We start from the raw sequence: 26,541 nt of genomic DNA on the forward strand, positions 1-26,541 counted from the left end.
AAGGAAAAGTAATCACTTGTCTTCCCTCCGGGTTTAGTTAGTCCCTGCTCCGGGGCTAATTAGGAGCGCGGTCCGCGCGGAGATCGGAGCCGGATCCCTCCCTCTCTCCCTCTCCCTCTCCCTCTCCCTCTCCCTCTCCCTCTCCCTCTCCCTCTCCCTCTCCCTCTCCCTCTCCCTCTCCCTCTCCCTCTCCCTCTCCCTCTCCCTCTCCCTCTCCCTCTCCCTCTCCCTCTCCCTCTCCCTCTCCCTCCTCTCCCTCCTCTCTCTCTCCCTCTCCCTCCTCTCCCTCTCCCTCTCCCGTGCCATCTGCCATTGCCATGACACTGGCTTTGCTTTTCACGCCTGGCTGGGCGCGCTGGATGTGCGGGGTAATGGGGCTATTTTTCCCCCCTTGGTCTTTGGAAAGGAAATAATAATAATAAACCCAGGAATGGCTGGAACTGCTGCACGCTGCCCTTTTCCTTCCCACTTTTGAAGCTTTTTAGCATTCAGTTTTCCAGCAACTGGGAGGAAAATTGCCCTGAGAGAAAGAAACAAAAATCTGTGTTATTTTTTAAACACACCCCCCCCCTCCCCGCACCACACAGGCAGCTGCAGAGAATTTCTCTTCCAAAGGGATGATGTAATGGGCTTTGTCAGCCAATGCTGGAATGAATAAAAGAGACCCAAAATCCATCCAGGCTTTTGATGAAACTCCTGAGGTTCCTGGAGCAAGTGGTCGCCAAAATAGGCTGGAACCGCTGGTTTTGTCATGAAGCTCTTGAGAGAAGTGAGGTGGAAAGCCAAGGGCTCCAACCACCAGGTTTTGTCCCTGCTGAGGGAAAGGGGACCTTGTAGGGCATCTGGGGACACTCAGTGAAGGTGCACAGCCCTTGGTGCTGGGATATCAACCCAAGCTTCAACACCCACCATAGAGTCACTCCTGATCTGAACATGGCACCCACATCCACATTTTATAGAGAGATATATGGGTATATTTAATATTATGTATATACAATATTATTGCCCAGAGAAGATCTGGCTGCTCCAGCCCTGGAAGTGTCCAAGGCCAGATTGGACGGGGCTTGGAGCAACCTGGGATAGTGGATGGTGTCCCTGCCCATGGCAGGGGATGGAACTTGATGGGTTTATGGTCCCTTCCTATCCAAAGGAGTCTGGGATTCTGTGATATGTATAAAAATGTATAAACTACACACAAATATCACCAATTCTGCTGCAGCAATGAGCACATTGTTGCTCTCCCAAGGATGTCGTGGGCTGCTGAGGCCAGGAGATCTTTCCTCTCACTCTGTGACTTATCCCAAGTCTCTGTCTAGCATTCTTTGGGGCCCCTTTAGGCACTGGGAGAGGCTCTAAGGTCTCCCAGAACACCCTCAGCTCTCCCAGCCTGTCCTCATAGGACACACAGCACTATTCCTGTCACCCCAAATTTCTGCAGTGAAGAGGCTGTGGGGCAGGCAGGGAGAGCTCCTGGCACTCCAGAAGGTTCCAGCTCTTGCAGGGACATCACACTTCCAAGTGATGGAGGAGAATCATGCATACATTTTGCCTTGGCTGCTCTCTGGTTCCTGCCAGCAGGAGCTGGGACAGAACTGCTGCCACCATCCCCCTGCCCTGTGGAGCCACTACCACAGTGCACATCCAGTGACACCCTGAGAGCTGTGGTACCTGCTCCTGATCCTCATGCTGTCACCCCAGGCAGCTGGACAACCCCAAATTCCCAGGGAGGATCTTGCTGTGTGTGCAGAGCAGCCGTGCAGGAATCCCCATCCAGGACCTAGAGGCCACAGCATCAAGTGAAGCTGAGGAGATTTTTGGCCCAAGATGGGCCAGAAAGGGGGTTGGAAAAAATTCCTGAGCCCAAATGGAGCAGCACTGTGAGCTGGGAATCTGGATCCATTCTCCAGCCCAGTGGTGGCCATCACCTCACCTTCAGCACCAGCAGCACCCAGAAAACCTGGGCCCTAAGGTGGCATCTGGGGAGGGAGTTTTGCCAAGAGCAGGAGGATGTAGTTCCCTTTTCCTCCTGGGAAAAATTCAGCTCCAATGGAGAATATTTCCAGGAACAAACCCGCACAGGAGGATGTGCACAGCCCAGGTCAGTGGCACAGGGCTTGGCAGGGACACAGGTAGTACCCTGGGTTCATCCACACCATGTGTCTGTCCCCACCAACAGCCACATACAGTGAACAGCAGGGAAGTTTTTCTCCTTTCAAAGTGTCTGGAATGTGGCTGGAGGGGCTCAGACCACAGGGGAGGTACAATCCTGTGTCCCCTCACCCCCCAGCTCCTTCCAGAGGTCCAGAGCTAGCAACAACCCCAGGGCCTCTCCCACCACCATGGTCCTGCACTGGTGACATGTCTTTGTGTCCCACAGCCCCACTGGATCATATTCCAAGAATTTGTGTAATTGTGTAAGCCCATTACGATTCCTGGGCTCCATTTAGGCAATGAGTTGCATGGTTTAATTACTCATTGTGTGAAATATGTTCATTTTACATCTGCCACTCTGTAATTTCATTTGGGGCCTCTTTGTTTGCTTTGTGTCCCTACACAAGAGCCACCGACCCCTATTCACTGTCCCTGTGCTGCTGCACCAGGGAATACAAATCCCACCTCCTTTTTCCCCCCCGTCTGTCAATTCTTTGCAAGACAAAAAGGGTAATTTACTTAATTGTTGCTGATATAATGTCCTAAAAGTCTCCTTTCCGCTCCAACAGTTAATTACACTTGTTAATTATTTTAATTATTCCCAGGGTAATGCTGTAGGTATAGAGGAGCACAGGAGTAAACACCGAGCAGGAAAGTTGGGGTTTTACTCCAAGATCTCAGTTGATAACCAGGCTGTAACCACATGGGTGGTGAAACCAGAGCAGGGAACGTTTGGCCTGGATTTGGAACTTTCTGTTGGCAGCATGGAAGGATTTATAGGAAGAGAAGGCAGATCCTGCAGGATTGCCCTCGGATGAGGCCTGGAGAGGCTACTCCGACCTTTCTCTCCTGGCAGAGCCAGCACAAAATGGAACTATGACTTGGGGAAGAACTTCTGGTCAGCACCTCCATGACTGTGGATTTATATGAAGGAAAAAACTAAACCAAGCAAACTTCCAGCCCGCTGGAAAGCTGAGGCTCAGCCTGAGGCTTAGGGACAGCCCAGCTCCAGCTCCAGCCGTGTTCCGAGGGGAGCAGCAGCCCCGGATCCGTGAAACAGCAAAGCTCATTTGTGGTCCCACAGAGCAGCCTCTGCCAGCGCCCCCGGAGCCAGGGTGAAACCCGAGAGCTGCCGCAATCCAAACCTTCTCCACAGCCCCTTTTATCTTCCTGGGGGGAAAACAAACAGCGCGGAAGCCGGAGCTTTGTGGCTGGGATGTCGCACATCTGGTTTGAGCTCCAAGAAATGCACTTCCACCCCCTCCCCGAATTGTTCATGTTAAACAAACAAAACCCCGGAGATTTTGTGAGATTTTGGCTCTGGGATAACTTTGGAGCGGCTTTGACTGAAAATTCTGGGCTTGTGCTACACTTCATCCGCAGTGGAAGCAGCACACCTCGCTCGCCAGGAGGGAGACACTTCCAAAGGGAACAGCCGTGCCCTGGAACCCCCTTACTGGGAATGCTGCTGAGAGTGGGAGGGGGGAGTGGTCTTGACCACTCTGTTTAGATTTCAATCCAGCATTTTTCCCTGTGTTATTTATGCTTCCTTCCCTCCCCCCTTTAAAGAACGTCTGGAATTGTTTAAGATGTGTCCAATTGTATTAAGTTGCCTTTGAGAGTTTTATGGTGTCAATTGGATTCTCACTCTTAGGAACAGAGCTTTCCAATTTGCTGTTTTTCTATCTTTTCGATCACACCAGCACCAGCTTCCTTTCGGTGCTTTCAGGTGTTACCTCAGCTTGAAGTTCACGCTAATCCCCGGACATCACTTCCATTTGACACAGTTCCAGTGGTTCCCTGGTTGGTGCTGCAGGAGGCAGGCAATGTCATTTCCTCTGGGATCCTCTTCCACCCGTCCCTCCCTGTTCTCTTCCAGCAGAGGTGGATAAATCAGGGCAGATCGTGGAATCATGGAATCACAGAGTGGTTTGGGCAGGAAAGGACATTAAAGCCAATCTCATTCTATCCCCTGCCATGGGCAGGGACACCTTTCACAAGACCAGGTTGTTCCAAGCCCCCTCCAGCCTGTCCTTGGGCACTTTCAGGGACGGGGCAGCCACAGCTTCTCTGGGAGCAGATGAAAAGTGTGGATGAAGGGGTGGGAGCAGTTCTGATCCTCCCTTCATCCCCTCCTTGACTTACCCTAGCCCAATCCCAATCACACCCCTTCCAAAGCAGGGGACAGTGGCCACACGGGTCACCAGTGACATCTGTCCCCCTGTCCACGCTCACTTGTGACCACCTCCAGTTCCTCTGGGCACTGGACAGTCTCTGGAAGCCACGTTGATGTTCTCTCCAAGGACAGAGGCTCATCGAAAGCTGCCCAGCGCCAGGCCCGGGGTGTTCCCGGCTTCTGGAGCCTCTCCAGAGCATCAGGTTTCAGAGCGGGGGCTCCCGGCAGCTGCACGGGAAAGGAGCAGCGCACTGGGACAGTCAGAGGGAGGAGCCATTGTTCCCATTGCAGAGATTCAATTTGCTTTCTCCTTCATCAGATTAACACCAGTGTTACTCCATTAACTTCCAGGGTGCTCTTGATCTGAAAATCAGACCTATCAGAATGTCACAGAATTTCAGACTCATTTGGGAAGAGACTTCATATATCCTCTAGTTCTACTGTCTGCCACAGGCAGGGGAACCTTCCCCTATCCCAGGCTGCTCCAAGCCCTGTCCAACCTGGCTTTAGTCACTTCCAGGGCTGGGGCAGCCACAGCTTCTCTGGGCACCCTCTGACAGGGCCTCCTCACCCTCACGGGGAAGAATTTTCCCCAATATCCAATCTAAATCTATCCTCCTTCATCTTAAGGCCACTTCCCTTTGTCCTGTCCTTCCATCCCTTGTCCTAAGTCCCTCTCCAGCTCTCCTAGAGCCTCTTCAGGCACTGGAAGGGGCTTTAAGCTCGCCCCAGAGCTTTTCTTCCACAGGTGAACACCCCCAGCTCTCCCAGGCTGGCTCCAGAGCAGAGGAGTTTTCTTTTCTTTGTGTACAGTGACTTGACTCAAAGGAGCAAAGGTACATGTGGGATGAACCTGCAAAACCCTTCCTTTTATGTGTTTGGAGGGCTGTTTTATTTTATTTTCCCCCATTTCACCTTTTTTTTTTACATCCCAAGCACCTAACTGTGATTTCTATTCTCTGCTTGCTGAGGCAGCTGTGCTGTTTCCCTCCCAATCCTCCTGTGCTGTTCCAGCACATCGCTGATGGTGGAGACCAGGATGAAGTCTGGAGGTGCCTCCTCTGATTCCCCCGTCCCTCCCAGGACAGTGACCAGTGTTTTCAAAGTGGTTTTCAGTGAGTTTATTGTTCTGAGCAAACAAAAGCAAATGCTTTCCCAGCTCTGTTGAAGAGCCCGTGAGGACACTGTGTGGGGACTGTGCTGCTCTGGGAGCCTGCACCAAAAGCTGGATCTTGGAATTACAGGAACATTTAGGTTGGAAAAGCCTTCCAATTCCATTGAGTCCAACTGTTCCCACAGCACTGGCAAGGCCACCACTGGCCATGTCCTCAAGTGCCACATCCACAGTTAAATCTCCCCAGATATGTGACTCCAGCCTGTTCCAGGGCTGGCCAACCCTTTTTTTCCTAATATCCAACCTAAAACCTCCCCTGGTGCATCCCAAGGCTGTCTCCTCTCATCCTGACAAGCTGCATGGACACCTCACCATGGCAGGGTGTTGCCAACATTGCTCAAATCTCTTCCCGTGACATCAGAACCATCACTATCTTCAAACTCATTAATCTGTTCACTGTTGCATCTTCAAGGTCTCCAATTATGATGAATAATGATAATCAGATCCACAGCAATCTGTGGATCTTTCCTAACCCACCGGTAACACAGGGAACAGCCAGCCAAGGACCTCGGGGAAGATGCTTTCTCCACAAATGACAAATAAACCTGAAAGTAGGTTGACTCTACAATTTGAAACCTCTCCTTTTCAGACAAAATAAACCAAGCTTGGGAGCTGTCATGGAGCTGGTCTTGGATTCAGTGTCTAGACACCAGGACAGCCATAGAGGAGGGTTTGGCATAAACCAGACAATGCATTCAATTGTGCAACTCTCTCAATACCCCATGGCTCCGAAAAGTTATGAATTTGAGCAAAATGTTCTTGGGCAATTTTCTGTACTTATTTGAAAGAGGAATTTGATTAGAACAATAGTTATAGAATTAAGAACAACTCCCACCCTGGCACTCAGAAAAGAAATAACCAAAACCAAACACTCAGTTATATGTTCTGTGTAACAACCTCAGGACTCAAATGGAGAGACACAACTTGTGATCAGAGTGACCTCATTCCGAAGGTTGTTTGTACCTCGGCAGATGGATGGATCCTGTGCTAAGAAAATATCAACTATATTCAGTGTCTGCTGCTTAAATCACAATGCTTGAGACTCAGTGATTGGAGGCTGGACAGATGGTCCCATGGCACCAGGGCTGGGAGAAGGGGCTTCACCTTCCTGCAGAACTGGATTCCTGTTTAAAGCCCTTTTAGAGAAACCAGTGGAGTAGGAAATAACAAAAATCAAAAATATTTTGAATATGCATTCTCTCCCTAGAGCAGTATAGACCCATTGGGATTTCTCACCAACTGCTGGCTAAACTTATGGAATCATGGAATCCTGGAATGATTTTGGTGGGAACTTAAGAGATCATCTACCCCCTCCCATGGGCAGGGGCACCTTCCAGTATCCCAGGCTCCAAGTCCTATCCATCCTGGCCTTGGACACTTCCAGGGATGGGACAGCCACAGCTTCTCTGGACACCGTGTACCATGACCTCCCCACCCCACAGGGATTTCTTCCTAATATCCCATCTAACCCTGACCTCTATTTAAACCATTTTCCCTTGTTCTGTCACTCTGTGCCTTTATACAAGGTCCCTCTCCCTCCTTTTTATAGGCTCCCTTAGGCACTGGAAGGGGCTCCAAAGTCTCCAGAGCCTTCCCTTTTCCAGGTTGAACACCCCCAGCTCTCCCAGCCTGTCTTTATAGGCTGGAAATTCAGTGAATCATTTTTAAGCATCAGTCAGGATGACATTTGAACTATTGTGGGATCATGTTCCCACTGGGATGTTTGGTCTCCCTGGGTTTGCCCACATCTCAGCACACTTCCACCAGGCACAGGGAATCCAGTTACTGCCCCTTCAGTTTCCACTGGAAGAGAGACCAGAGCATGCCCCAGAATCTCTGCTGGATTAAGGGAATACACTGCCAAGGAAAAGGCTCCTCAAAACTCCCTCACCGTCACTGCTGAGGAAGCTGGAGCCCAGTTAACCCTGAGCATTTGTACAGAACAGGTGGAGCAGCAGGAATAAAAATCCCCAGTGCCTCAGGCCTGGAAAAGGAAATCCACATTTAAACATCCTTGAGTGGCCTGAGGGACTGATCCTGAACCCCAAGAATCCAAGACACTCTCACTGAGGTGCTGTTCAGGGTTTGGACACAAAATATTCAAGCTCTTGGAATTTCCCATTGCTAGGCTGAGGAACAATTTAATGGGAGAGAGAAGGTTTCTGCATTGCAGACATTTTTCTTATTATTAAATATATCCTGTAGTTGGTCATGGATGTGGAGACTTCCTATAAAAGCAGGTTTTAGCAGGAGTTGATAAAGTTTGCACAAAAAAGCTGTAACAGAACTGGGACTTAACCACAGTTCACTGGTCTGGTCCAGTTCTTTCCCAGAATAAGGCCTGGATTAATGGGAAGTCACACAACTGAGGCAGAGAGGGGCTCGAGCCCCAGCCAAAAGCCCAAAGCTCTCCAGCTCCATGGGCTCTCCCTCTCCCACTGCAGCTCTCCTGGAATTTGGGAGCTTTCCAGCAGCACAAGCAACAAACCACAATCAGCTTTTGAGGAGTCTTTTTTATTAAGATAAATCCAGCAAAATTCCTAACAGTGGGTACATACAACCAACCTGCCCTTTTTGAAAAGAAATGTTTGTATTTCATTTAAAAACAGGATTACACTTTTATTTATTTATTTTTCTTTTTTTTTTTCAAAACTGACAAAATAAAATTACATTTGGGAAACAACAGATTTCCAGCTCTTAGGTTTTTTTTTCATGAAAATAGCTCACCTTCTTTATAAAAGCAACCCACAGAACCACTGGAATGTTTCACACGGTTATTTGTTTTGAGACCTCCCCACTTTAAGAAACCATACAACACATACAAGGGAAAAATTAAAATCTGAAGTCTGTAAGCATGACTTACACAAAAAGGGACACACTGACAGAAGTCAAAAGCTACCACCACTTATTCTTTCCATGTACCATACAAACTATTACAATCACAAAATTTAAAAACAATGACTTTTTTTTTGTTGTTTTGTTTGTTAGGGATTTAATTCCCAAGTAACCGAGATGAAGATGTTCCATAATTAAATTCATGCTAAAAAAACCTGCATTTATAAAATAGTTGATAAAAATATTCCTCTCTGTTAACAATACAGCATGGAGGTACGGATACCAAATGATGGAGATATAGGGCAGGGTTAACATTACTCGGACTTGGCTTCCTTATCGTCAGATGCTTCAGCAGCTGGTGCCTAGAAAAGGGGTTGGGAAGAATAGAAATATTATTGGTAATGCTAATTGGATTCCAATCTAACCAGCATCAAAAAGAGACCAGGTTATTAACACAGACATGGACAAGGCTTTGAGTGGATAGACAGGAATGCACAGAAAATATCGACACAACAATGGGCTGATAATTCTTAAAATGAAAACACAGGAATATTGATTAGTGAGGTAACTTTGGAGTAAGTGCCTGCAGAGAGGCAGAGGTTTGGAATGTATTTTAATTAGGATCAATTATATATTAGGGGAAGTTCAAGCCCTCATCATGGAGCAGTGTAAGAATTACAGATCAACCACAATCCCGTCAAAACTTTGGGGAATCACTTCTCATCTTTCTCTATAAAAATGTGCTTTTACTTTTCAGGCAACCCATCAAAGCTGCAAAGCTCCCTCAAAGCCCCTCTGAAGCACATCAGCCATGTAGTGCTGTAACCAAGCAGCTCCTGATCTTGCTCTAGAAATGAAAGAATAAAGTGCCCTTGGCTGGTTGGTGACACTCAACCCATGAAGAGACACCACTGTCAGTGACAGAACACAACAGGCTGGGCTGTGCCACAGGCAGAGAGAGCCCTGGGAAACACTGCTTCACTATCAGCAAGGAATCTGCTGGGACAATCCATCAGATGGAGCCTGCAGCTGGGCCTAGCAAAAGGCAGCTGAGGTAAGGAGCTGCCACAGCAAGGACTGTGGGAAGAGGCTGCAGATAAGAGACAAGACCGAGTCTACTTTGCAAATCTCTTGTTGAATTTTTCTGAGGCAAATAATTGTTTTAAAGAATTGTGTAGAACTCAAAACCAGATTTCTGGCCCAGCACCAGCCCGTGCTGAGCAGCAGAGGAACCCAGCAGTCCAGAGGGGATGAGCAAAGTCAGCCCAGGGCTGGAGGGTGATGATGTCCCTCCACTGTTCCCCGAATCTTGGGCACTGCTGTGAGCCAGCCCCAAGAGGGACCAGGGCCAGCAGACAGCACCTGTGGAGGGGTTCCCACACAGAGAGGAAGGAGCTGGAAGGAGAAGGCCATTCCTGCAGGCCCTCCCTGGGAGCTGCCCTGGGCAGGCACCACAGCTGCTCTGTCCTCTCATTGTGGCAGTGATTCCCCACTCTCTGCAGAGCTCCTGCAGCTCTACTTCCAGCACATGTGGCTCTGCTCCCAGCTTTAGTAGAGATAAAGTACCTCATTAGTTTTGGTATCTCCATTTTCAGAGTGGTTTTCTTCTTTAGCATCCTCTTGTTTAGTTTCCTCTTTGCCTTTGGCTCCTTTCTTCCCTTTTGTTGCTGCCTTTTTGTCCTCCTTTTTATCATTTGCTGCTTTTTCTTTCTGTTAAGAAAACAGACAGTGATATATTAAATCCTGATTTCCACCTTGTACATCAGCATGTTCTCAACTCCAAAACTCTCTGCATAATCTCCTTCCACCCCCCAAACTTCCTATAGAAAAAGATGAGATTGAAGTCTCACAGGGGAAATGTTTTCCTTCTGTGTGTCCTGAATGTAGTACAGGAAAGTGCAGAATATAAAAGCAGCCATGGCTAGGGTTAAAAGAATTCTTATTTTAAATAGGCATTCAATTAAATTAGCTAAAAAATGTTGAACTGGCCTGTACTTCTGCCCTGCTGCTGAAAGGCAGCCACAGAACAAAACCAACATGTGCAAACACCAGAACACTTCAGACATGCTGTTAATGGCCACTTAGAAAACTGTAACAAAGCTGTAGGCAAAGGACTTTCCCCCTTCCCTGCCAGAAATATTCCTTGTGATAATAAACCACTTCCATGCCAGAAAAACTGGGGGCTCAACAGCATCACTTTGCTAACCACAAGAGAATTGCATTTATTATTTAAGTGCAGTTTCTTATATATGGATCAGGCTAAATCAAAACAGAATCCAAAACCTGATGCTTCTGTAGTAATAATTTTCCATAGGCAAGGTCAGATCCTGACCCAAATACCTGACCCTCATTAGTTTCACTTCCAAGGATGTGCCTCTTGCTGCCAATAAGTAACAGCACTGGCTCAGCCCCTTGCTTGATTAAGCTACTTCCCACAGAGGAACCAGAAACCCTGCAAGATCTACTCACAGCTGAGTGAGGATTAATGAAAATTACTGGATATACATTTATCTACTCAGGAGATGTGTCTCAGTGACTACAAGTTACCAAAAGGTTAATAAAAGTTTACTTCCCTCAGTTATTAATGCACAAAGTTAACTCACCTTAAAAATGAGCTGCTAAGGGCAAACTCAGAGTGTTAAGGGCTAAAGTGATTTTACCCTTAAATTTTGATTTAAGAATCAGAATTCTAATTCTTAAATTAAATTTTAATTCTTATTAAAAAATCACCAAAATTAACAGAAAATCCACCATTAATGCAGAAAATTTAAGGTGGAATCAGTACGTTCAGTGAGTGAGGGTCTCTTTCCTCTCTAACCTCTCACTCCTCAGTCTGAGGGATTTCATCCCACCTGGAAAACTCTCCCACAGTCTGGTGTCAGGAGTCTCTGTCTTGAGAGTACCCAGTATCCTGGTGCTGTCTGGCAGTGAGATGTAGAATTAGAACTGTACTATGGCACTGCTTATCTGTTCCCTTATCCCACAAAAAATATCCACAACACAGTGTTAACAGAGCTAAAACCAATTCTTCTGTGCTGGAAAAGTCCCTCTTCAGAAAGCAGTGGAGGAGAATCCAGGGAAACTGACTTCCATGGCTGGACTCAGTGGAAAGGGTCCCACAGGACACAACAGGTCCTCAGCTACAACATTGTGTTAATTTTCATCAATAATTTTGCTCTAGAGATGGCAACAACAGTTCAATAATCAGGTCCTGCATTATAGATAGAAGTGACAAAACTCCTTTGCCAGCTCTGTGTTTTTTAATATGGCAAAGTTTAACAGTTGAAATCTATTCTGACACACAGGAAACCATTCCAAGATCCTGAAGGCTGACAAGTAAAGCACTTGGGGCAGATACAAATTAAAAATGCCTCCACAATTCTTACTCCATCACTCTTTGCACAGATGTTGGTGCAGTTTGAGGAGCTCTGGAGAGCCAAAATCACAGCTCAAGTGTCCTGGCTTCAAACAGCACCTCGGGAGCAGGACCAATGCTTCCCAAGTCCAGCTGGGGGCAATTCCCAAGGCACAGCTCCCAGGGGATCCCTGCATGATCCCAAAGGGAGACCACACCACCCAGTAGTGCATTGGGGGCCCAAACAAAGCTTTGCCAGTCCCTTACAGACCTTAACTCTTGCATCCTATTCCTACAACTTTCCACATTCAGTTCACACAGTTTTAGTATTTAAACCCCTACCATGCTTCCATGAAAATAAAAAAGCAAACTTGGGAAAAAACCCAAATACAACAATGTGGATCATCCACTGGTGCCCTGCCCTGTGTGCCACCAGCAGCTGGCTCTGCTCTGCTTGGGGCACCAGCCACTAGAGGGAAGTGCAATGCAGAGTGTCCAGTGCTCCATCCAGCCAGGAATGTGGTCTAGAATTCCAGCTGCATGGCAAAGATGGAACGGTAAAACCTCACTTTGCACAGCACTGAGACTACAGAGCTGAGCCCAAAATGACACATGGGGTTCTCTCTCTTTCCACAGCACTTCTGCTGCTCCACACAGAGGATGTGGAGGGAAACAGTTCCCTCACCTGCAAGTCTGTTGGGCCATAGGCAATTGCAAATTCCCTTTCAAAGGAAAAGGAGAAACCCACTCCCCAGCCCATCGTCTCCCTCTGCAATCAAAGCATCTCTCCTCTCTGTGCTTTGCCCACCTCATCATCCCAAACCACAAGAAAAATGTGTGATGAGAACAGGTGAAAAAAAATCACTGAAGTTTTGTTGCTGGGGTGTTTATTGATTTAATCCTTTGGCTCCAAAATCCTAGATGTTTACAGAAAAATCTAACAAAAAAGCACTGCAAACTGATGGCTGGGAATGCTGATAAGAAGGGGATGGAAAGAAATCCCTCACGGATTGCAGAACTGCCCCCTATGAAACTTCAATCTGTTGCTCCAAACTAAAAAAGAGCTTTAAATAGTTTCTTTTTTAATTATACTGTCAGACATGCCTATGTTTTTGACATTTCCAAAAATATCCAGCCAAAAGGGTCTCTAGAACTCTGAGTGATTAAAATGTGATAAACTGATAACTAACTGCAGAGAGGGCCTCCAAATAGAAATATAGTAAGAAACTGTAATTAAAAGCACGATTTTCAATGCTTCCTCTAATTGAGTCTCTGATCTCTATTCCAAGCATCATTTTCCCAACAATGCATAATATGAAACTTCAGAATGGCCTTGTAAAGCAGCAGCAAAGCCTCACCGCAAGGGATTTCAAATCTGCTCAGTTTACCACATTCCTTCAGTAGAAATTGGATAAAATTATGTCTTTCCCATTCTTTTAGCTCACATAATTCCATCTTAAAGCTTTCAGGATAATTATGAACAAGCAAAGTGGTTAATTGTGGGGGGTTTATCCCTGTAAATATCTCGAGAAGGAAAACATAACTTCAATTCAAGACCCTTACCTTAGGTGCTGCCTTTTTGGGCTTTGGCTCCGGTTTGGGTGGAGCAGGTTTCTGCAAAAAACACAAGAAAGAAGTCAGGTGAATACCAGAAATAAATATTTATATTTTTATAAGCATTGTATTGGTAACTTTTGAAAATTATTTGCTGGCCCTGCAAAAAATAAGTGGCAAATTACCAGGCTAAGGAGAGAGCAGGTGATTTACAGAGGCACAGACATTTGTATGGAGAAGTCCTACAAGGAAAAAATCCATCCTGAAATCAATATTCCTTAACTCTGGATACTTGTGCCCAGATGGAATGTGCACTAACATGGGTGTTATATCTCATGTGAGAAACCTGGGATGTGGGGCTGTTCGGGGAACGGGAATTTTAAATACTCTAAGTGTGCCTTTCCCAGTCCTGCGGGAAAACCCCCAATAGTTTATTTTTAACTGTCCCTATCCCAAATGATAAAATATTAAAGGATAAATACAGATACTCACAGCAGATAGTCTGGCTGACCTTCTCTTTGGCTGCATAAGGAAAGATATGTCAGTAAAATTCAGACAGCACATAAAGCACAGCTTTCTCCTAACTGCCAACCAAAATAACATGGCATCATGAAGCCCCAAAGAAATCCTAGGATTTATGAAATTATGGGCATTATGGTGAGGGCCTTGATGTCTCCCCATCCCTGGAAGTGTCCAAGGCCAGGCCAGACAGGGCTTGGAGCAACCTGGGACGGTGAAAGGTGTCCCTGCCCATGGCAGGGGCTGGTACTGGATGAGTTTAGGATCCTTCCAACACAAAGCATGCTGTGATTCCATGATCCTTGTAGGTACAGGGTATTCTATCACTTCCTAGAAATGCACCTTTGCTCAGCAGTTCTCTGCAGCCTTAAATTTACTCTGCTGACATGGTAAGGGATGAAGTTTCTTTACCTGCAGGAGTTGTGAGGCTAAGAGGGACATGTTGCACTGGAACCTGTCCCTCACCTCAGCCCAGGGGAGCTGCTGGACCCCCAGAACCACTCAGGGCGGTCACCTGCCACCTCAGGCGATAATGATAGCCCCGAGCACCCCAAAACCAGGCACAGGTCACCCCCAGGGGCTGAACACCCCTCATGAGCTGCGTGGGCTTCCTAATTTCTGCAGAACTCCATGGGAATTCTTAGGAGTGGGGATCACACACGACTCCTACCTCCTCCTTTGCCTCGCCTTCAGCTGGAGCCTGCAAGGAAAGCGAGACACGGAGGTGAGAAGGGTACACCATCCCCTATGACTCCACCTGAACCCTGAGGGGAGCCGTGGGGGACTCACAGGGTTCCCCAACACCACCCGCAGCAATGGCGGCCTCCTCCAATCCCCGCCGCCTCACGGACTACAAGTCCCACAATGCTCCGCGGCCGCCAAAGCTACGTCATCACGTCGAGTTCGAAAAGTTCCCGCCAATTTCCCCTCACACAACAAGGTCGCCGCGGGCCCCGCAAGGACAATGAGGGACAACCGGGAACGCGGCGATCGCGCCCGCCCGAGGCGTTTCGACTTGGTCCAGGCCCCCGGCGGCTCCGTCCGGGGCCGTGGGGCGCCTGGACCGGGTCGAAACCCCTCGGGCGGGGGCCTGGATGACTGAGGTGCGACCGCGTCCCCGCCCCGCCCCCCCAGCCCGCGCTGCGAGGAGTGGGGGGGGGCGCCCCATATTCCCGCCGCCCCAAAGTTCCTGATTACGGTGATAAATCCCTTTTCCCCGATTTCCTTGAAGGCCAGTTTCAAATTCTGCGCCGCCTAATGGCCCCAAATTACCATTGCACAACCATCTGGTATGACAAGAAGTGGGAGGCAAAAAAAAAAAAAAAAAAAAAAAAAAAAAAGAGAACAAAGGCAAACGCAGGAGAAAGAGGCGACATTTAAAGGCGAATCCAGCCGGGAATGGCGCGATGGGGATTAAAAGGCTGGCGGAGGTGGGTGGGGGGCTGTGGAGGGGTCGTGGCGCAGGTTTTGGGGGGGTTTTGCTGCCCCGCGTTCTCCACAGGGGCAGCACAGCACTATGGCTGTTTGTAATCCAGCATGGAGACACTGCTGCTCCAGCCTTCTCCTCCTTCCCAAACAAAACAGCCCAAAAGTGAACTCGCCGCGCTGCCCTGCCCGCCCCGAGCCCTCTCCCTCCGCTCCCCGCTCCGCTCTAGGACATACACCCAAAATTAAAAATGCAAAAAAAGAGAAACCAACCAAAAAACCCAAAAAACTCCACACACACACGCGCGCGCGCGCTAATTTTTTTTTTTTTACAGCTAAATTTCCGCGATTGCCGCTTTAATCTCTCCCCCTTCGCTCCCCATCTGCCTTCCCTCGTTTTTTAATTATTTTTTTTTCGTACTTACCTTTCTTTTGGGCATAGTTGCACCTTAATAGTTGATTGCAAAACCTAATAGAGATAAGATATCGAAAAATAAATGGAAGCGGCGAAAAACTGTTCCGACCGTCCTGCAAAAAAAAAAAAAGAAAAAATAGACAGGAAAAAAAAAGCAAAAATAAAAAGGAAGATGTTTAAGGGACCAAGAGTTAATTGCGGCAGAAACTGAACAAAAAAAAAAAAATCCCCCCCTCTTTATTGCAAACAGTAAAATACACCAACACGCAACCAAACTGCATGAATGGGGAGCGCGAGATGGGCCCGGCCGCTGACTGACGGCCGGAACGGCCAATCAGAGTGCGGGGAGCGGCGCGGGGGCGGGGCGTGGGCGGGGCCGCCGTAGCGCGAGCGCCGCGCGCTTTCCGCGTGTGCGCGGCCCGGAGCGCGGCCCCGGCGCCGCCGCCTCCGCCCGCCCGCCGCGGGGCCCCGCGCCGCCCGCCGCCCCCGGGCCCCTGCCCCCCGCGGGCCGCCCCAGAAACTTCCCCGAAAGTTCCCGCAGGCCGCAGGACCACAACATGGCCGCCTCGGCCCCGCGGCCTGCGGGAGCGCCGCCGCCGCCGCCGCCTCCCGGCCCTGCGGTACCTGTTGGAAAGGGCCGTGGCCCGCCCGTGGCCTCGGCCGGCGCAGGGAGGGGGCCGCGGCCTTTGTCCGGCCCGGCCCCGCGCGGGGTGAGCGGCTGGTTTAACTGCCCCGGGATTGTCTGAGCACTTGGGGCTCTGAGTGGCCTCTTGGGCTGTTGCACCTCGGCTGACGCTGTTGAGGTTGGCCCCGGAGCGGGGCCTGCGAGCCTGAGGCTGTTCACAAGGTGAAGTCTCAGATTTCGGCATGGATTAAGGAAAATCAGCTCTCGTTTCCATCATAGCTGCAATGTCTGGCAGTGCCTCCACCATCTATTTTGTGTATTTCCAAAGGGAAAGCACGAGGTGTGTTAATACCACCTTCAGGACCAAAACGTTTGCAGTAAGACTTGGAGCAGGAGCTGCTGCTCTGAGGTGTCACTGCCCAAAGCCAGGACAAACCTTTCTAGAACCTACAATAAAGTGGATTCTGCAATCTCCCAAAAAAGCCAGTTCCAGCACCCAGCTGGCCTTCATCCCCCAAAGTTTTCCCCAGCATCTAAACTCTACTTTTTGAATTTCAGCTTCTTTGTGCTGTGTCCAGCAGATCCAAAGAACGATTAATAAGCATCAAATTCCAATAACATTTTACAGACTGTGCTGTTTGACATAATATTATCATTTTCTCCCAAAAACTTCGTTTTTCTAGACTAAACAAAATCTTGAAGGCCCCATGATCTCATAGGCCATATTTTCTAAAGCTTTTGTCATTCTTCGTCTCCTCTGGACTCCACTTTGCATTCCTGCCCAGGTCTGTATCCAGTAATCAGGTTAATTAGGTAACAGATCTGAGCGTGGCATTTGCAGAGTCAGCAACAGCATCACCATGTTGGTTCAGACTGCTCCTGATCCCCTGTAATCCCCAGATCCCTTTCAGTGCTGCTCCCTGAACAGCTGTTCCCCCATTCTTGACAAATTCATGGTGACTTTTTGATTTGTCACTTTTTACGTCACCTCCCTCTCCAAGGGCCGAGATGTCAATAGTTTATTATCTTCCTGCACTTTGCAGTTAAGCTGAGCAATTTTCCCTCCACAGAGCCACCCTTCTCCCCCTTCCTCCAGTCAATGTTGATCCATCAACGCCATGATTATTTTGTTAAAACGCACCAATTATTTAAGGATGCGTCTGACTGGCCTCCTGAATCATGGTAAAGGCATTTTCCAGCCTCAGTGTAACCATATAACCAGATACAATCACACCTCCTTCAAGTTCTCCTGTGTTAATCAAGATTTTAAATAGCATTTCCAGTAGTTTTCTCCATCTGCCGAATTAAACGTGGTGAAACATTTCAAGAGCTCTTGGTCTATGAGTTCTCCATTACCATCAAGGTTTGTGTTTGAGTTGCCTCAAGAGGTTTCTCCTGTCTCCCTGCAGTTACTCTTTCATCCTTTCTATATTATGGGAGAAGTCTTTGTGGAAGAGAAACTGGAATTTATTGAAGGATCTGTCAACATCTCCTGAACAACTTGCACAACAAACAGTTTGGATCAAAATGTGCAAGTGAAGCACAGATTTAAAATTCACAACTGATTTTTGCATTATATTTGCTCTGCCTTCTTTTTCACCTTTACATTTTCTCAAACACTTTTATTTAAAAGAAAAAAAAAACATTAAACCACAAACTGACCTAAATAATGACTAGTGAGAAGATGATTCCCTCTAAAGAGACAGGATAAAATGCTGTGAGATGCTGTTATGCTGCAAGTATAAATGGCTGTAACTACGCAGGAAATTGCAGACCTGGTTGTAGCCAGGAGAATAATAAGTTTTTTTCTGGAGCATCGGTTTGCAACATGTGATTTCTTGCATGTTTTTGCCCAAACTGGCATTTTTTATTCAATACAAAATCACCCAAAACTGAATTTACAAATCATCTCAAATCAAAGCAACAGATCAGAAATTAATCTTCTTTTTGTGTGCCACTGTTTCAATGAGAAAATTCCATGCTAAAATTCGAAATCTCTTTCTATAAGGAGTCATTGACTGCAGAGGTAAAACCACCCAGTCTGCAAACAGAAACATGGGACTACATCAAACCAGAAGTGAGCAGCACAGGATGGTCACTCTGAACAGCCCACACTGAGCTTACAGAGTGATGCTGAGGAATGGTTTGAAAATTTGGAATGGCCTGCAAAGGAGAAGGGCCTGCTCCTGATATCAGAGATCTGTAGTACCTCGGGAATGTTTTCCTGGACCACCTTCTTGAACTGAAGTAGATCAGGACATTCCTGAATAAAGGCAGAACAGACCTTGGGTGATTGACTTCTCACCTTCCTGGAACAGGCAGTCAGATCCATGTTCATTTCTCATTCCTTTGTGCTAAAATTCATGGGGGTTGGAACGTTGGGAGATTCCACACATTCTGCTCTCAGCCTGGTTCATTTAACTGTGCAACAGCCCCACAGTCACGATTTCAGGGGAAGGGAAATCAGGATTCTGTGTACTCATGGCACATATGACCAGTAATATTAATACATATTTTTGTGGCAAAATACCACAAAGCACATTTTTGTGTTCTGTACTGAGTGTTTAAAGTGTCCTTCTGCCTTATTTTATATAACTTTTGGGATGAGTGGATTATTGATCTACAGAAGAGGTTTGTGCTTGGTTAATTTTATAGTTTGTCCTGGGTGATTCTGTGGTTTGTCCTGGGTAAAAATTGATTTATGTGTCAAATTCAGTATTGATTTCAATAAAACATTTAAAGCTTATTAATTTGGGAAGATGAGGATGAGGAATTTAGGATTCTCATTGAGTCTGTGCTTCAGTAAAACCTTTGGCTCAGCTACAGCTTCTTACCCGGTCCTCAATAGCGAAGGGGGTGACTACATGCTTCAGAATTGTATTAAACACAGAACACAGGTAGGAGGATACAAGAATGACTTCCAGGGAGCTTCAGGCATCTATCCCAAAGCAGGAGCTCACACTGAAGTTCTCTGGACTCCCTTGACAGTTCCTTTGGGAACTGGTGCACTCCATTCCAGGAGTTCCATCAGGTGTTCTAAACCAGAAAATGTGTTTCCTCATCTAACAGCAAGGGGACTGTTCACAGATTTGGTGCATAAAAATAAATGGAAATGTCTATTTCCACTTACAACACACTGGCACAGGTTGTCACAACAGAGCAGCTGTGGCTGCACCATCCCTGGACGCATCCAAGGCCAGGTTGGAAGGGGCTTGGAGCACCCTGGGCTAGTGGAAGGTGTCCTTGCCCATGGCAGGGGATGGAATTGGATGAGCTTGAAGGTCTCTTTCAACCCAAACCATCCTGAGATGCTATGATGCCAGGTTTTCAGCCCAAATAACAGCAATAGTTGTTCTGTTAACACTGTTTTAGGACACTTTGCTCAACTCTGCCTTCAAGGGTGGCTGCCCTGAAAGGCAGAAGACACAACCCCAAAATCTGCCAACAGCCTTGTCTGGCCCTGGCTCCTTCTGACACAGGACTGGGCTGCACAGAACACGTTTTGTGCTCTGAACACTAAATCCTGCCTTTCTCCAGCCCATCCCATGAGAAACCTGCAGTTCCCACTGGCTGTGAGCTCGGAGCCAGCTGGAAGGAAGGAAATGGGGCTGCAAATCAGTATCTGCTGCCTGCCATAAGGTGATGGAGGTTTTTACATACTTGGAGGTGGCCCCTTGCATTCACTGTCTTAGACTTTGCAGAGTCCTTGGGGTCTCCTAGGACTGGGTCAGCTTTGCTCAAAGGGTCTGCTCACAGACTTGCTTGCCCCCAAATCCTCTGGGAATCTTCAAATGTCTTCTGGGAAGATTTGTAGTAAAATAAGTTCAAATCAGTCCTAAAAGTAGCATGGTTTTTGAAACTTTGCTGAGCTTTCTTGGTCAAAACCCTCTAAGTTGCTGAGTCTCCCTGGGAATGGATTGTAAAAGCAGGGAGCACCAGCCATGTCCTGAGGCTGTGTGTGGAAGCAGTTTTACCCACTCCAGGGGTGCAGGGAGGACCATCTGGCAATGGTTAGGTTGTTATTATTTGCTGTGTCCATTGATTCTACCCCAAGCCGATGCTTTGGCGTGAGACAGATCCTCAGGCAAGCTCGTGAGTTCCTGTCTGGGAACTCCCCACCCTCCTCCTCCTCCTCCACAAACACATGCAAAAAAACTCACTGTGGTTTTCTGCCCCAATTTTGGCTTTTCTGAATATTCCTGTCAGCCCTCCATGGCAGACTGGTATTAGAAATCATCTTTCAGGCCTCCTGCTCCTGCCAAGACTGAAAAATGACTGACTTACTGTGGGTTTGAATTTTTTGTAAGTCTGGTTTTTACACAATTGTCTTTATATTTAACTTCGTGGAATCACAGAATCCCAGGAAGAGACCCTTAAAGCTCATCTTATTCCACCCCCTGCCATGGCAGCGACACCTTCCATTATCTCAGGTTGCTCCAAGTCCCATCCAACCTGGCCTTGGACACTTCCAGGGATCCAAGAGCAGCCACGGCTTCTCTGGGAACATGTGCCAGGGCCTCACAGCCCTCACAGGGCACAATTTCTTCTTAGTACCTAATCTAGATTTATTCTCTGTCAGTGGGAAACTACTCCTTGGATGTATTTGTAGTCTTGCAGCCTTCCGTGTACTTCCCTTGGGTACTCCAGGGTAACTCAGTGCCCTTCAGGAGCAGGCACAGGGCTTGCCAGAGCCCAGGCTGGCTGCTGGCTCAGGGCTGGGAGGATGGATGGCCAGTTTGGAGCACATGGAAAAGCAGGGATTCAAGGCTACGTGAGGAACTGTGTGTGGCCAACCCCACTCTGGATAGGAGATTATTTTCAAAACAGGAAAGCAGTGAAGTCACCCATCCCTGAAAGGGTTCAAAACTGTGTAGATGTGACACTTGGTGAAACGGGTTAGTGAACGGTTGTATCCATGGTCTTGGAGGGCTTTCCCAACCTAAATGACTCCATGGTTCTTAGAAAGCTCTACTGACCCCCACCCCCCAAGGCACCAATGTGGACGCACCCAGGCGTCCAATGTGTCACAGAGCCCCAGGCAACTCCCTCTTCCTCTTCTTCCTCCTCCTCCCTTTCTTCCTCCTCCTCCTTTTCTTCCTCCTCCTCCCTTTCTTCCTCCTCCTCCTTTTCTTCCTCCTCCTCCCTTTCTTCCTCCTCCTCCTTTTCTTCCTCCTCCTCCACCTCCTCCCCTCGGGCCGAGGGGAGCAGGCCGGGCCCCGGCCGCGGTCCCGCCAAGCGCCAGCAGGGGGCGCGCCCCGGCTGCCAGCGCGGGGCTGGGGCTGGGGGCGGCCTGGGGCTGAGCCGGGCCTGGGGGGATGAGCCGGGCCTAGGGGGCTGAGCCGGGCCTGGGGCTGAGCCGGGCCTGGGGGGCTGAGCCGGGCCTAGGGGGCTGAGCCGGGCCTGGGGCTGAGCCGGGCCTGGGGGGCTGAGCCGGGCCTAGGGGGCTGAGCCGGGCCTGGGGCTGAGCCGGGCCTGGGGGGATGAGCCGGGCCTAGGGGGCTGAGCCGGGCCTGGGGCTGAGCCGGGCCTGGGGGGCTGAGCCGGGCCTAGGGGGCTGAGCCGGGCCTGGGGCTGAGCCGGGCCTGGGGGGCTGAGCCGGGCCTAGGGGGCTGAGCCGGGCCTGGGGCTGAGCCGGGCCTGGGGGGCTGAGCTGGGCTTGGGGGACTGAGCCGGGACTGTGGCTGAGCTGGGTCTGGGAGGGGTAAGCCGAGTCTCTGGGGCTGAGCCGGCCCTGGGTGGGTTGAGCTCAGCCTCTGGGGCTGAGTTGGGCCTGTGGGGGTCTGGGGGTGCTGAGCTGAGTCTGTGAGTCTGAGCTGGGACGGGCGGTTTTAAGGCAGCTGCAGTGAAATGTCACTCACCGGTTCCACTGCACAGGTGAAAAGTGGCACTCGGTCCCCGCTCTGTGCCCTGGGAGTGACCTCCTCCCGTGTGCCTGCCACAATTACACGTAAATCAAGGTTGTAAATCAAGGCCTTGCTGAGCTTCCAGATGAGGAAGATCTCTTGGACTTCCAGGCATACTGCCACAAAGTTTATGGAGCAGAGGAGCAGTTTCCACCTCCCGCGGCCGGGGATGTAGCAGGACACGGGCAAAGCCAGGAGACACGCTCTGAGTCACGGTTTGCCCTTTGGCTCCAGTTACTGCCAGGCTGGGACTGGGAATGAAGGATGGATTTCTGATTTCCTGTTGAGAGTGCTGAGCTGACGTCCCTTGCCCATCACACCTTCTCCATTTCACACAGATCCGGGTCATCTCCTCTGGCACAAGCACGATCCGAGAGCGGACCTTGGCACAGCCTTATGTTACTCACAGGTGGATTCTGGATTAATTTCTCTCTGTGATTACAATGCAGCTGTGGAGCTGTGGAGCATGTTCTTCCTGACCTTTTGGATGAGAAGGAATTTGCAGTGGACACTGCAGTGTCTTTCATTGTGAGATTCTCCTGCAGTTCCTTTTTTAAAGCAGATGAACATGCCAGCACTCAGAAGGCTCCATCCTTGCCTGTGCTCGAAGGAAAAAGCAAGGGGATCTGTGCCATCACTGGCAGTGTTTTAATGTAAAAATCCCAGGATGACTCTGGGATGGCCAATCCCTTGGGCTGCTCTTTTGGGAGCACCTAAAATTTGGTCATTTTGCTTTAGGTTTTGTTCTACATTGAGAAGGATGTTTCATAGCTTCCCAAATGTTTAACAGTGAAAACAAAAACAACACTGTGAATTTTACAGGAGTAGCGTGGGAATAGAAAACATCGCACTTTCCCATCAATAAAGTAGAAAATTTACTTTTATGAGTCAAGAAAACCAAGTTGTGTCAACGATACCTGATTCGTGTATTGCTCTTAACTTAATAAATCTCATTTCACGAAGATAAAATGCCTCCTAGAGTGCACTTTTGAGAGTAATGATGATAGCAGTGTTTTTAGGAGGCAAGAGGATGAGGTGCAGCTTGCTCCAGGTGAATCTCACCTCTGAGGAGCTGATTCCAAGTCTCCAAGGAGAGGAAAGCTGGCAGGCAGCCAGAAGCATGACAGGGGAGCCCAAAGTTCAAGTGACCCTCCCTCTCCCCTTCTCCACCTGCATTTTTTCCTTCTTTCTGATAAGCTGTGGTTTCTCCCTCCTGCGTTCCTTGCTGTGAATCAGGTTACACACTGGAACCAACAGGAATTCCCAGGGTGTTTCTTAAGCAGCTGGGAAGAGGCTGCACAAACACAACTGAAGAAACATTCCTTAAAGAATTTTAATCTCCTGGATTAAACTCGGTTTGTTTTGAACAGATTAGAAAGTACACCATTTATTTTATTAAATTTTGAAATTCCTTGAACCAGGGAATTTTTATGGCGTACCATCATCCTCAATAAATTCTGGTTTATTGCTTTTTCAAACATACTTAAAACTCATGACTGCTTCAAAGATTCAGGTCAGTATCATAAATAATATCAAATTGAGGCATGTCCTCCTCAAAACAGTTTCCTTTACTATTGGCAAATTAATAAAGCAAATATAGATTACTTAATTCAATACTTTTTAATTCAATGGGTTTTTAAAGAGAGAATTTTTTCCCAAAAAAATAATAATTTGAAACAGGAAAGCTTGTTTGGAAAACTCATTTCAGAAACACCTCCTTGTTTTTCACCAAGAGCAGAACAAACATCTTGCTTTCATTTTAGCTTGTAGGTGTAAAATTGCAGCTTCTTGTGCTTATCACTGTACATATTTTCCATTTGTAGTGAACCTGCTATCGGAATAGATAATACAACATATGTGAGGTAATAGTTGGAGTACCAGAGGCAAGTGGGAGACAGGTGCTGGATATAAATTTCCTTCAATAACGTGTCACTATGACTGTAACAATTAAAAATGTGGGGGATTTGATGCCGTTTTTATTGTGTGGGAGATTAGTTTACAACAACCGCAGGAATGTGAATAACTCCACAGGATGCCACCTGTCCTTTGGCACGGGATGACACATCAGTTGGGTAGTACCTTCCACGCTGGAATAGATTTTAAAAGGAAATTCTTAATTCTAAACACCATTTCCCAGAAACAGCCACCCACCCCTGACTTCTGGTGCCCCAGGTCGAGGTGAACGGCCACGACATGGGGCTGGCGGTGCTGCCGCTGCCCTCGCACCACGGGCGGGGCGGGAGCGGGGCAGGGCCACAGCGGCTGGAGGGCAGCCGGGAACGAGGGAGCCCAGCACGGGGCCATCGGTCCCGGGGACCCGGCCGTGAGGGAAGCGGCTGTGAGGGGACCCGGCCGTGAGGGAAGCGGCTGTGAGGGGACCCGGCCATGAGGGGACCCGGCCGTGAGGGAAGCGGCCGTGAGGGGACGCGGCCGTGAGGGGACCCGGCCGTGAGGGAAGCGGCCGTGAGGGGACCCGGCCATGAGGGGATCAAGCCGCGAGGGAAGCGGCCATGAGGGGACCTCATGCTGAGGGGAGCCGGCACTGAGGGGAACCAGCCGCTACCATGGCGACCCCCCACGCTTGGCTCCCTCCCTCTCTGTGTCTCCCGCCCCGGTGTCCCCCGGTTCCCCCCGCCGCTCTCCCCCGCCCTGAAGCGGCTGCCCCGCCCGAGCCCCCGCGTCCCCTCGGCGCGGCCCCGCCGCCATGGCTCCCCCGCCCCCTCCCCCGCACGTCTCGCGCGGCTCGTCGAGAACGCTCCTCCTCTCCCTTTTCTTTCTTCTTCTTCTTTTTTATTTTTTTTCCCTTTCCTTTTTTACTATTTATTTATTTAATTAATTTTAAAAAAACCATTTTCCGCCCTTCCGGGCTCGGGCGGTGGCAGCTGCGGAGCGAGGCGGGGCGAGCGCTCCCGCCGCCTCCCCGCGCCCGCCCTCCCGCCTCAGCCCCAGCCCGCGCCCGAGCCGCCCTCACACACCCACCGCCCGCCCGGCTCCGCATCTCGCTGCTCTCAGCATGGTCATCAAGGTCTACATCGCCTCTTCCTCCGGCTCCACGGCGGTAAGCGGCGCCCGGGGGAAACTTGTGCCGGGCGGGGAACGCGAGGGGCGGTCGGGCAGCGTGGGGAGAGGCCGGGGCAGCCGCGGTCCCCTCACGGCGCCCGGCGCTGTGCGGGCGGTGCTGCGGCTGCCTCCGACGGAAAGCGGCATTTCCTCGGTGATCCCGCACCCCTCGCCCTGTGCTGGGAAGACACAGCCACCACTAGCTGGTTTTCTTTTTGTTGTTCTTGAAGTTAAATTCTAAATGTGTCGCCCGTCATTTGGTTTTGATGAGTTTATTCCTCGTTGATTGTGGCAGGCGTGTGTGGCCGCTGTCCCAGTAGCCTCTGGTTCTTGCCCTGTTGGGAATACTGGGTTTCGCTTTTTGTAGCCCCAGTGTGTTGTAGGCAGAGCTCGGACTGTGTTTTTCAAAGGGAAAATAAAGGTACACAGAAATAGCGGGATTTGTGCCTGGGTTCAGGTGTACCTCTGTGTCCTCAGGATCATCTGGTTTCTGTTGGATCCATGTGGGAGATGCTCCGAGGCTGAAATCCGGGGGATGTGGTTGCACTTGGAATGGATGTGCTGGAGAACTACAAAATGCCAGGGACTCAGAAAATGCCAGCTATTGCAGTTAATGATCAGTGACTTTTACTGCGAGGAGATAGAGTCTGAGTTGTGGCTGTATGATGACCTTTTCCTGTCACTGTTTGTGCTTCAGGTCCCCAAACTTTGGGAGGACAGTGATGTAGAGAGCATAAAAACAAGCCCTAACTGCATTCTCCTTCTTTGCTTGAGTGCAGCCACTGGTCTATGGGCTTCAACAGACCAAATACCAGTTGGTAAGCTTGGGGTGACGGGCTGCAGATGGCACAGGAGCCTGTGCCTCAGGTGTCCTTGCTGTCCCTCCCTTCCTGGGTCATTTTCGTTAAACTTGATGCCAGCACTGACAGTGCTGGTGGTGGTGAAGAGCAGAGGATTATTTCATGCTGATCTGGGGAGGGTCTTGGCATCCTGAGTAGTTAATTCATAAAAGGGATCCAAAGGGATTTCTTCTGGGTTCGTACAGAATGATCATCTGGAAGGAAAGCAGCAGATTGGAAAAGTAATCCTTTCTTTCTAATGCAGCTGTTAATAGGTTTCAAGTTGACTGCTTCAGTTGCTATAGATTTTTATCAGCGCCCTCTTCATGGCACCTATTGATTTCTATCTGTCTGGTGATACTGAGCTCTAGGGGTCCAAGCACAGATCTCAATCCCAACTGTGTTTTTCTGGTTTTAAATTAAGTTTTTGATTATTAGCTTAGTGTTTTCTACAGTGCTGCCTGGTCCTTGTGTGGGTTGTACATGTTACAAAGCTCCAGTCTGACTAAC

The 26,541-nt window shown here is 49.0% G+C and overlaps 2 protein-coding genes across 5 annotated transcripts in view; one reads left to right on the forward strand and one right to left on the reverse strand.

Annotated features, from left to right (window-relative positions):
* Positions 1-7,997: 7,997 nt before the first annotated feature.
* Positions 7,998-16,364, reverse strand: HMGN5 (high mobility group nucleosome binding domain 5). 4 transcript variants are annotated; one of them, XM_058848081.1, is made up of 7 exons: positions 16,229-16,364; positions 15,615-15,717; positions 14,435-14,464; positions 13,738-13,767; positions 13,255-13,305; positions 9,903-10,046; positions 7,998-8,698 (listed from the first exon to the last, which is right to left on the reverse strand). In XM_058848081.1, exons 2-7 carry the CDS (start codon positions 15,627-15,629, stop codon positions 8,651-8,653), a joined length of 318 nt encoding a protein of 105 aa, XP_058704064.1. In that variant the 5' UTR covers positions 15,630-15,717; positions 16,229-16,364; the 3' UTR covers positions 7,998-8,650. The 4 variants fall into 4 exon arrangements, with proteins under 4 accessions (XP_058704064.1, XP_058704063.1, XP_058704062.1 ...); XM_058848080.1 differs by lacking the exon at positions 16,229-16,364 and adding an exon at positions 15,869-15,911; XM_058848079.1 differs by lacking the exon at positions 16,229-16,364 and having other exon boundaries at positions 15,615-15,913.
* An 8,667-nt stretch (positions 16,365-25,031) lies between these two features.
* The window catches only part of SH3BGRL (SH3 domain binding glutamate rich protein like), a 30,313-nt gene continuing 28,803 nt past the window's right edge, over positions 25,032-26,541 (forward strand). Inside the window, exon 1 of the mRNA XM_058848082.1 lies at positions 25,032-25,190. Within this exon, the coding sequence (XP_058704065.1) occupies positions 25,146-25,190 (45 nt within the window). The 5' untranslated portion in view covers positions 25,032-25,145. The remainder of the gene's footprint in view (positions 25,191-26,541) is intronic.

The sequence above is a fragment of the Poecile atricapillus genome, chromosome 12 (genome assembly GCF_030490865.1).
Source record: "Poecile atricapillus isolate bPoeAtr1 chromosome 12, bPoeAtr1.hap1, whole genome shotgun sequence".
Classification (NCBI taxonomy): domain Eukaryota; kingdom Metazoa; phylum Chordata; class Aves; order Passeriformes; family Paridae; genus Poecile; species Poecile atricapillus.

Coding starts and splice junctions, on each gene's coding strand:
- HMGN5 (XM_058848078.1), bottom strand. CDS start 14,506: ATGGTGTACCCTTCTCACCTCCGTGTCTCGCTTTCCTTGCAGGCTCCA. Junction 13,306..13,737: donor GGTCAGCCAGACTATCTGCT/GTGAGTATCTGT, acceptor TGTTTTTTGCAG/AAACCTGCTCCACCCAAACC. Junction 8,699..9,902: donor GAGATACCAAAACTAATGAG/GTACTTTATCTC, acceptor CCCCTTTTCTAG/GCACCAGCTGCTGAAGCATC.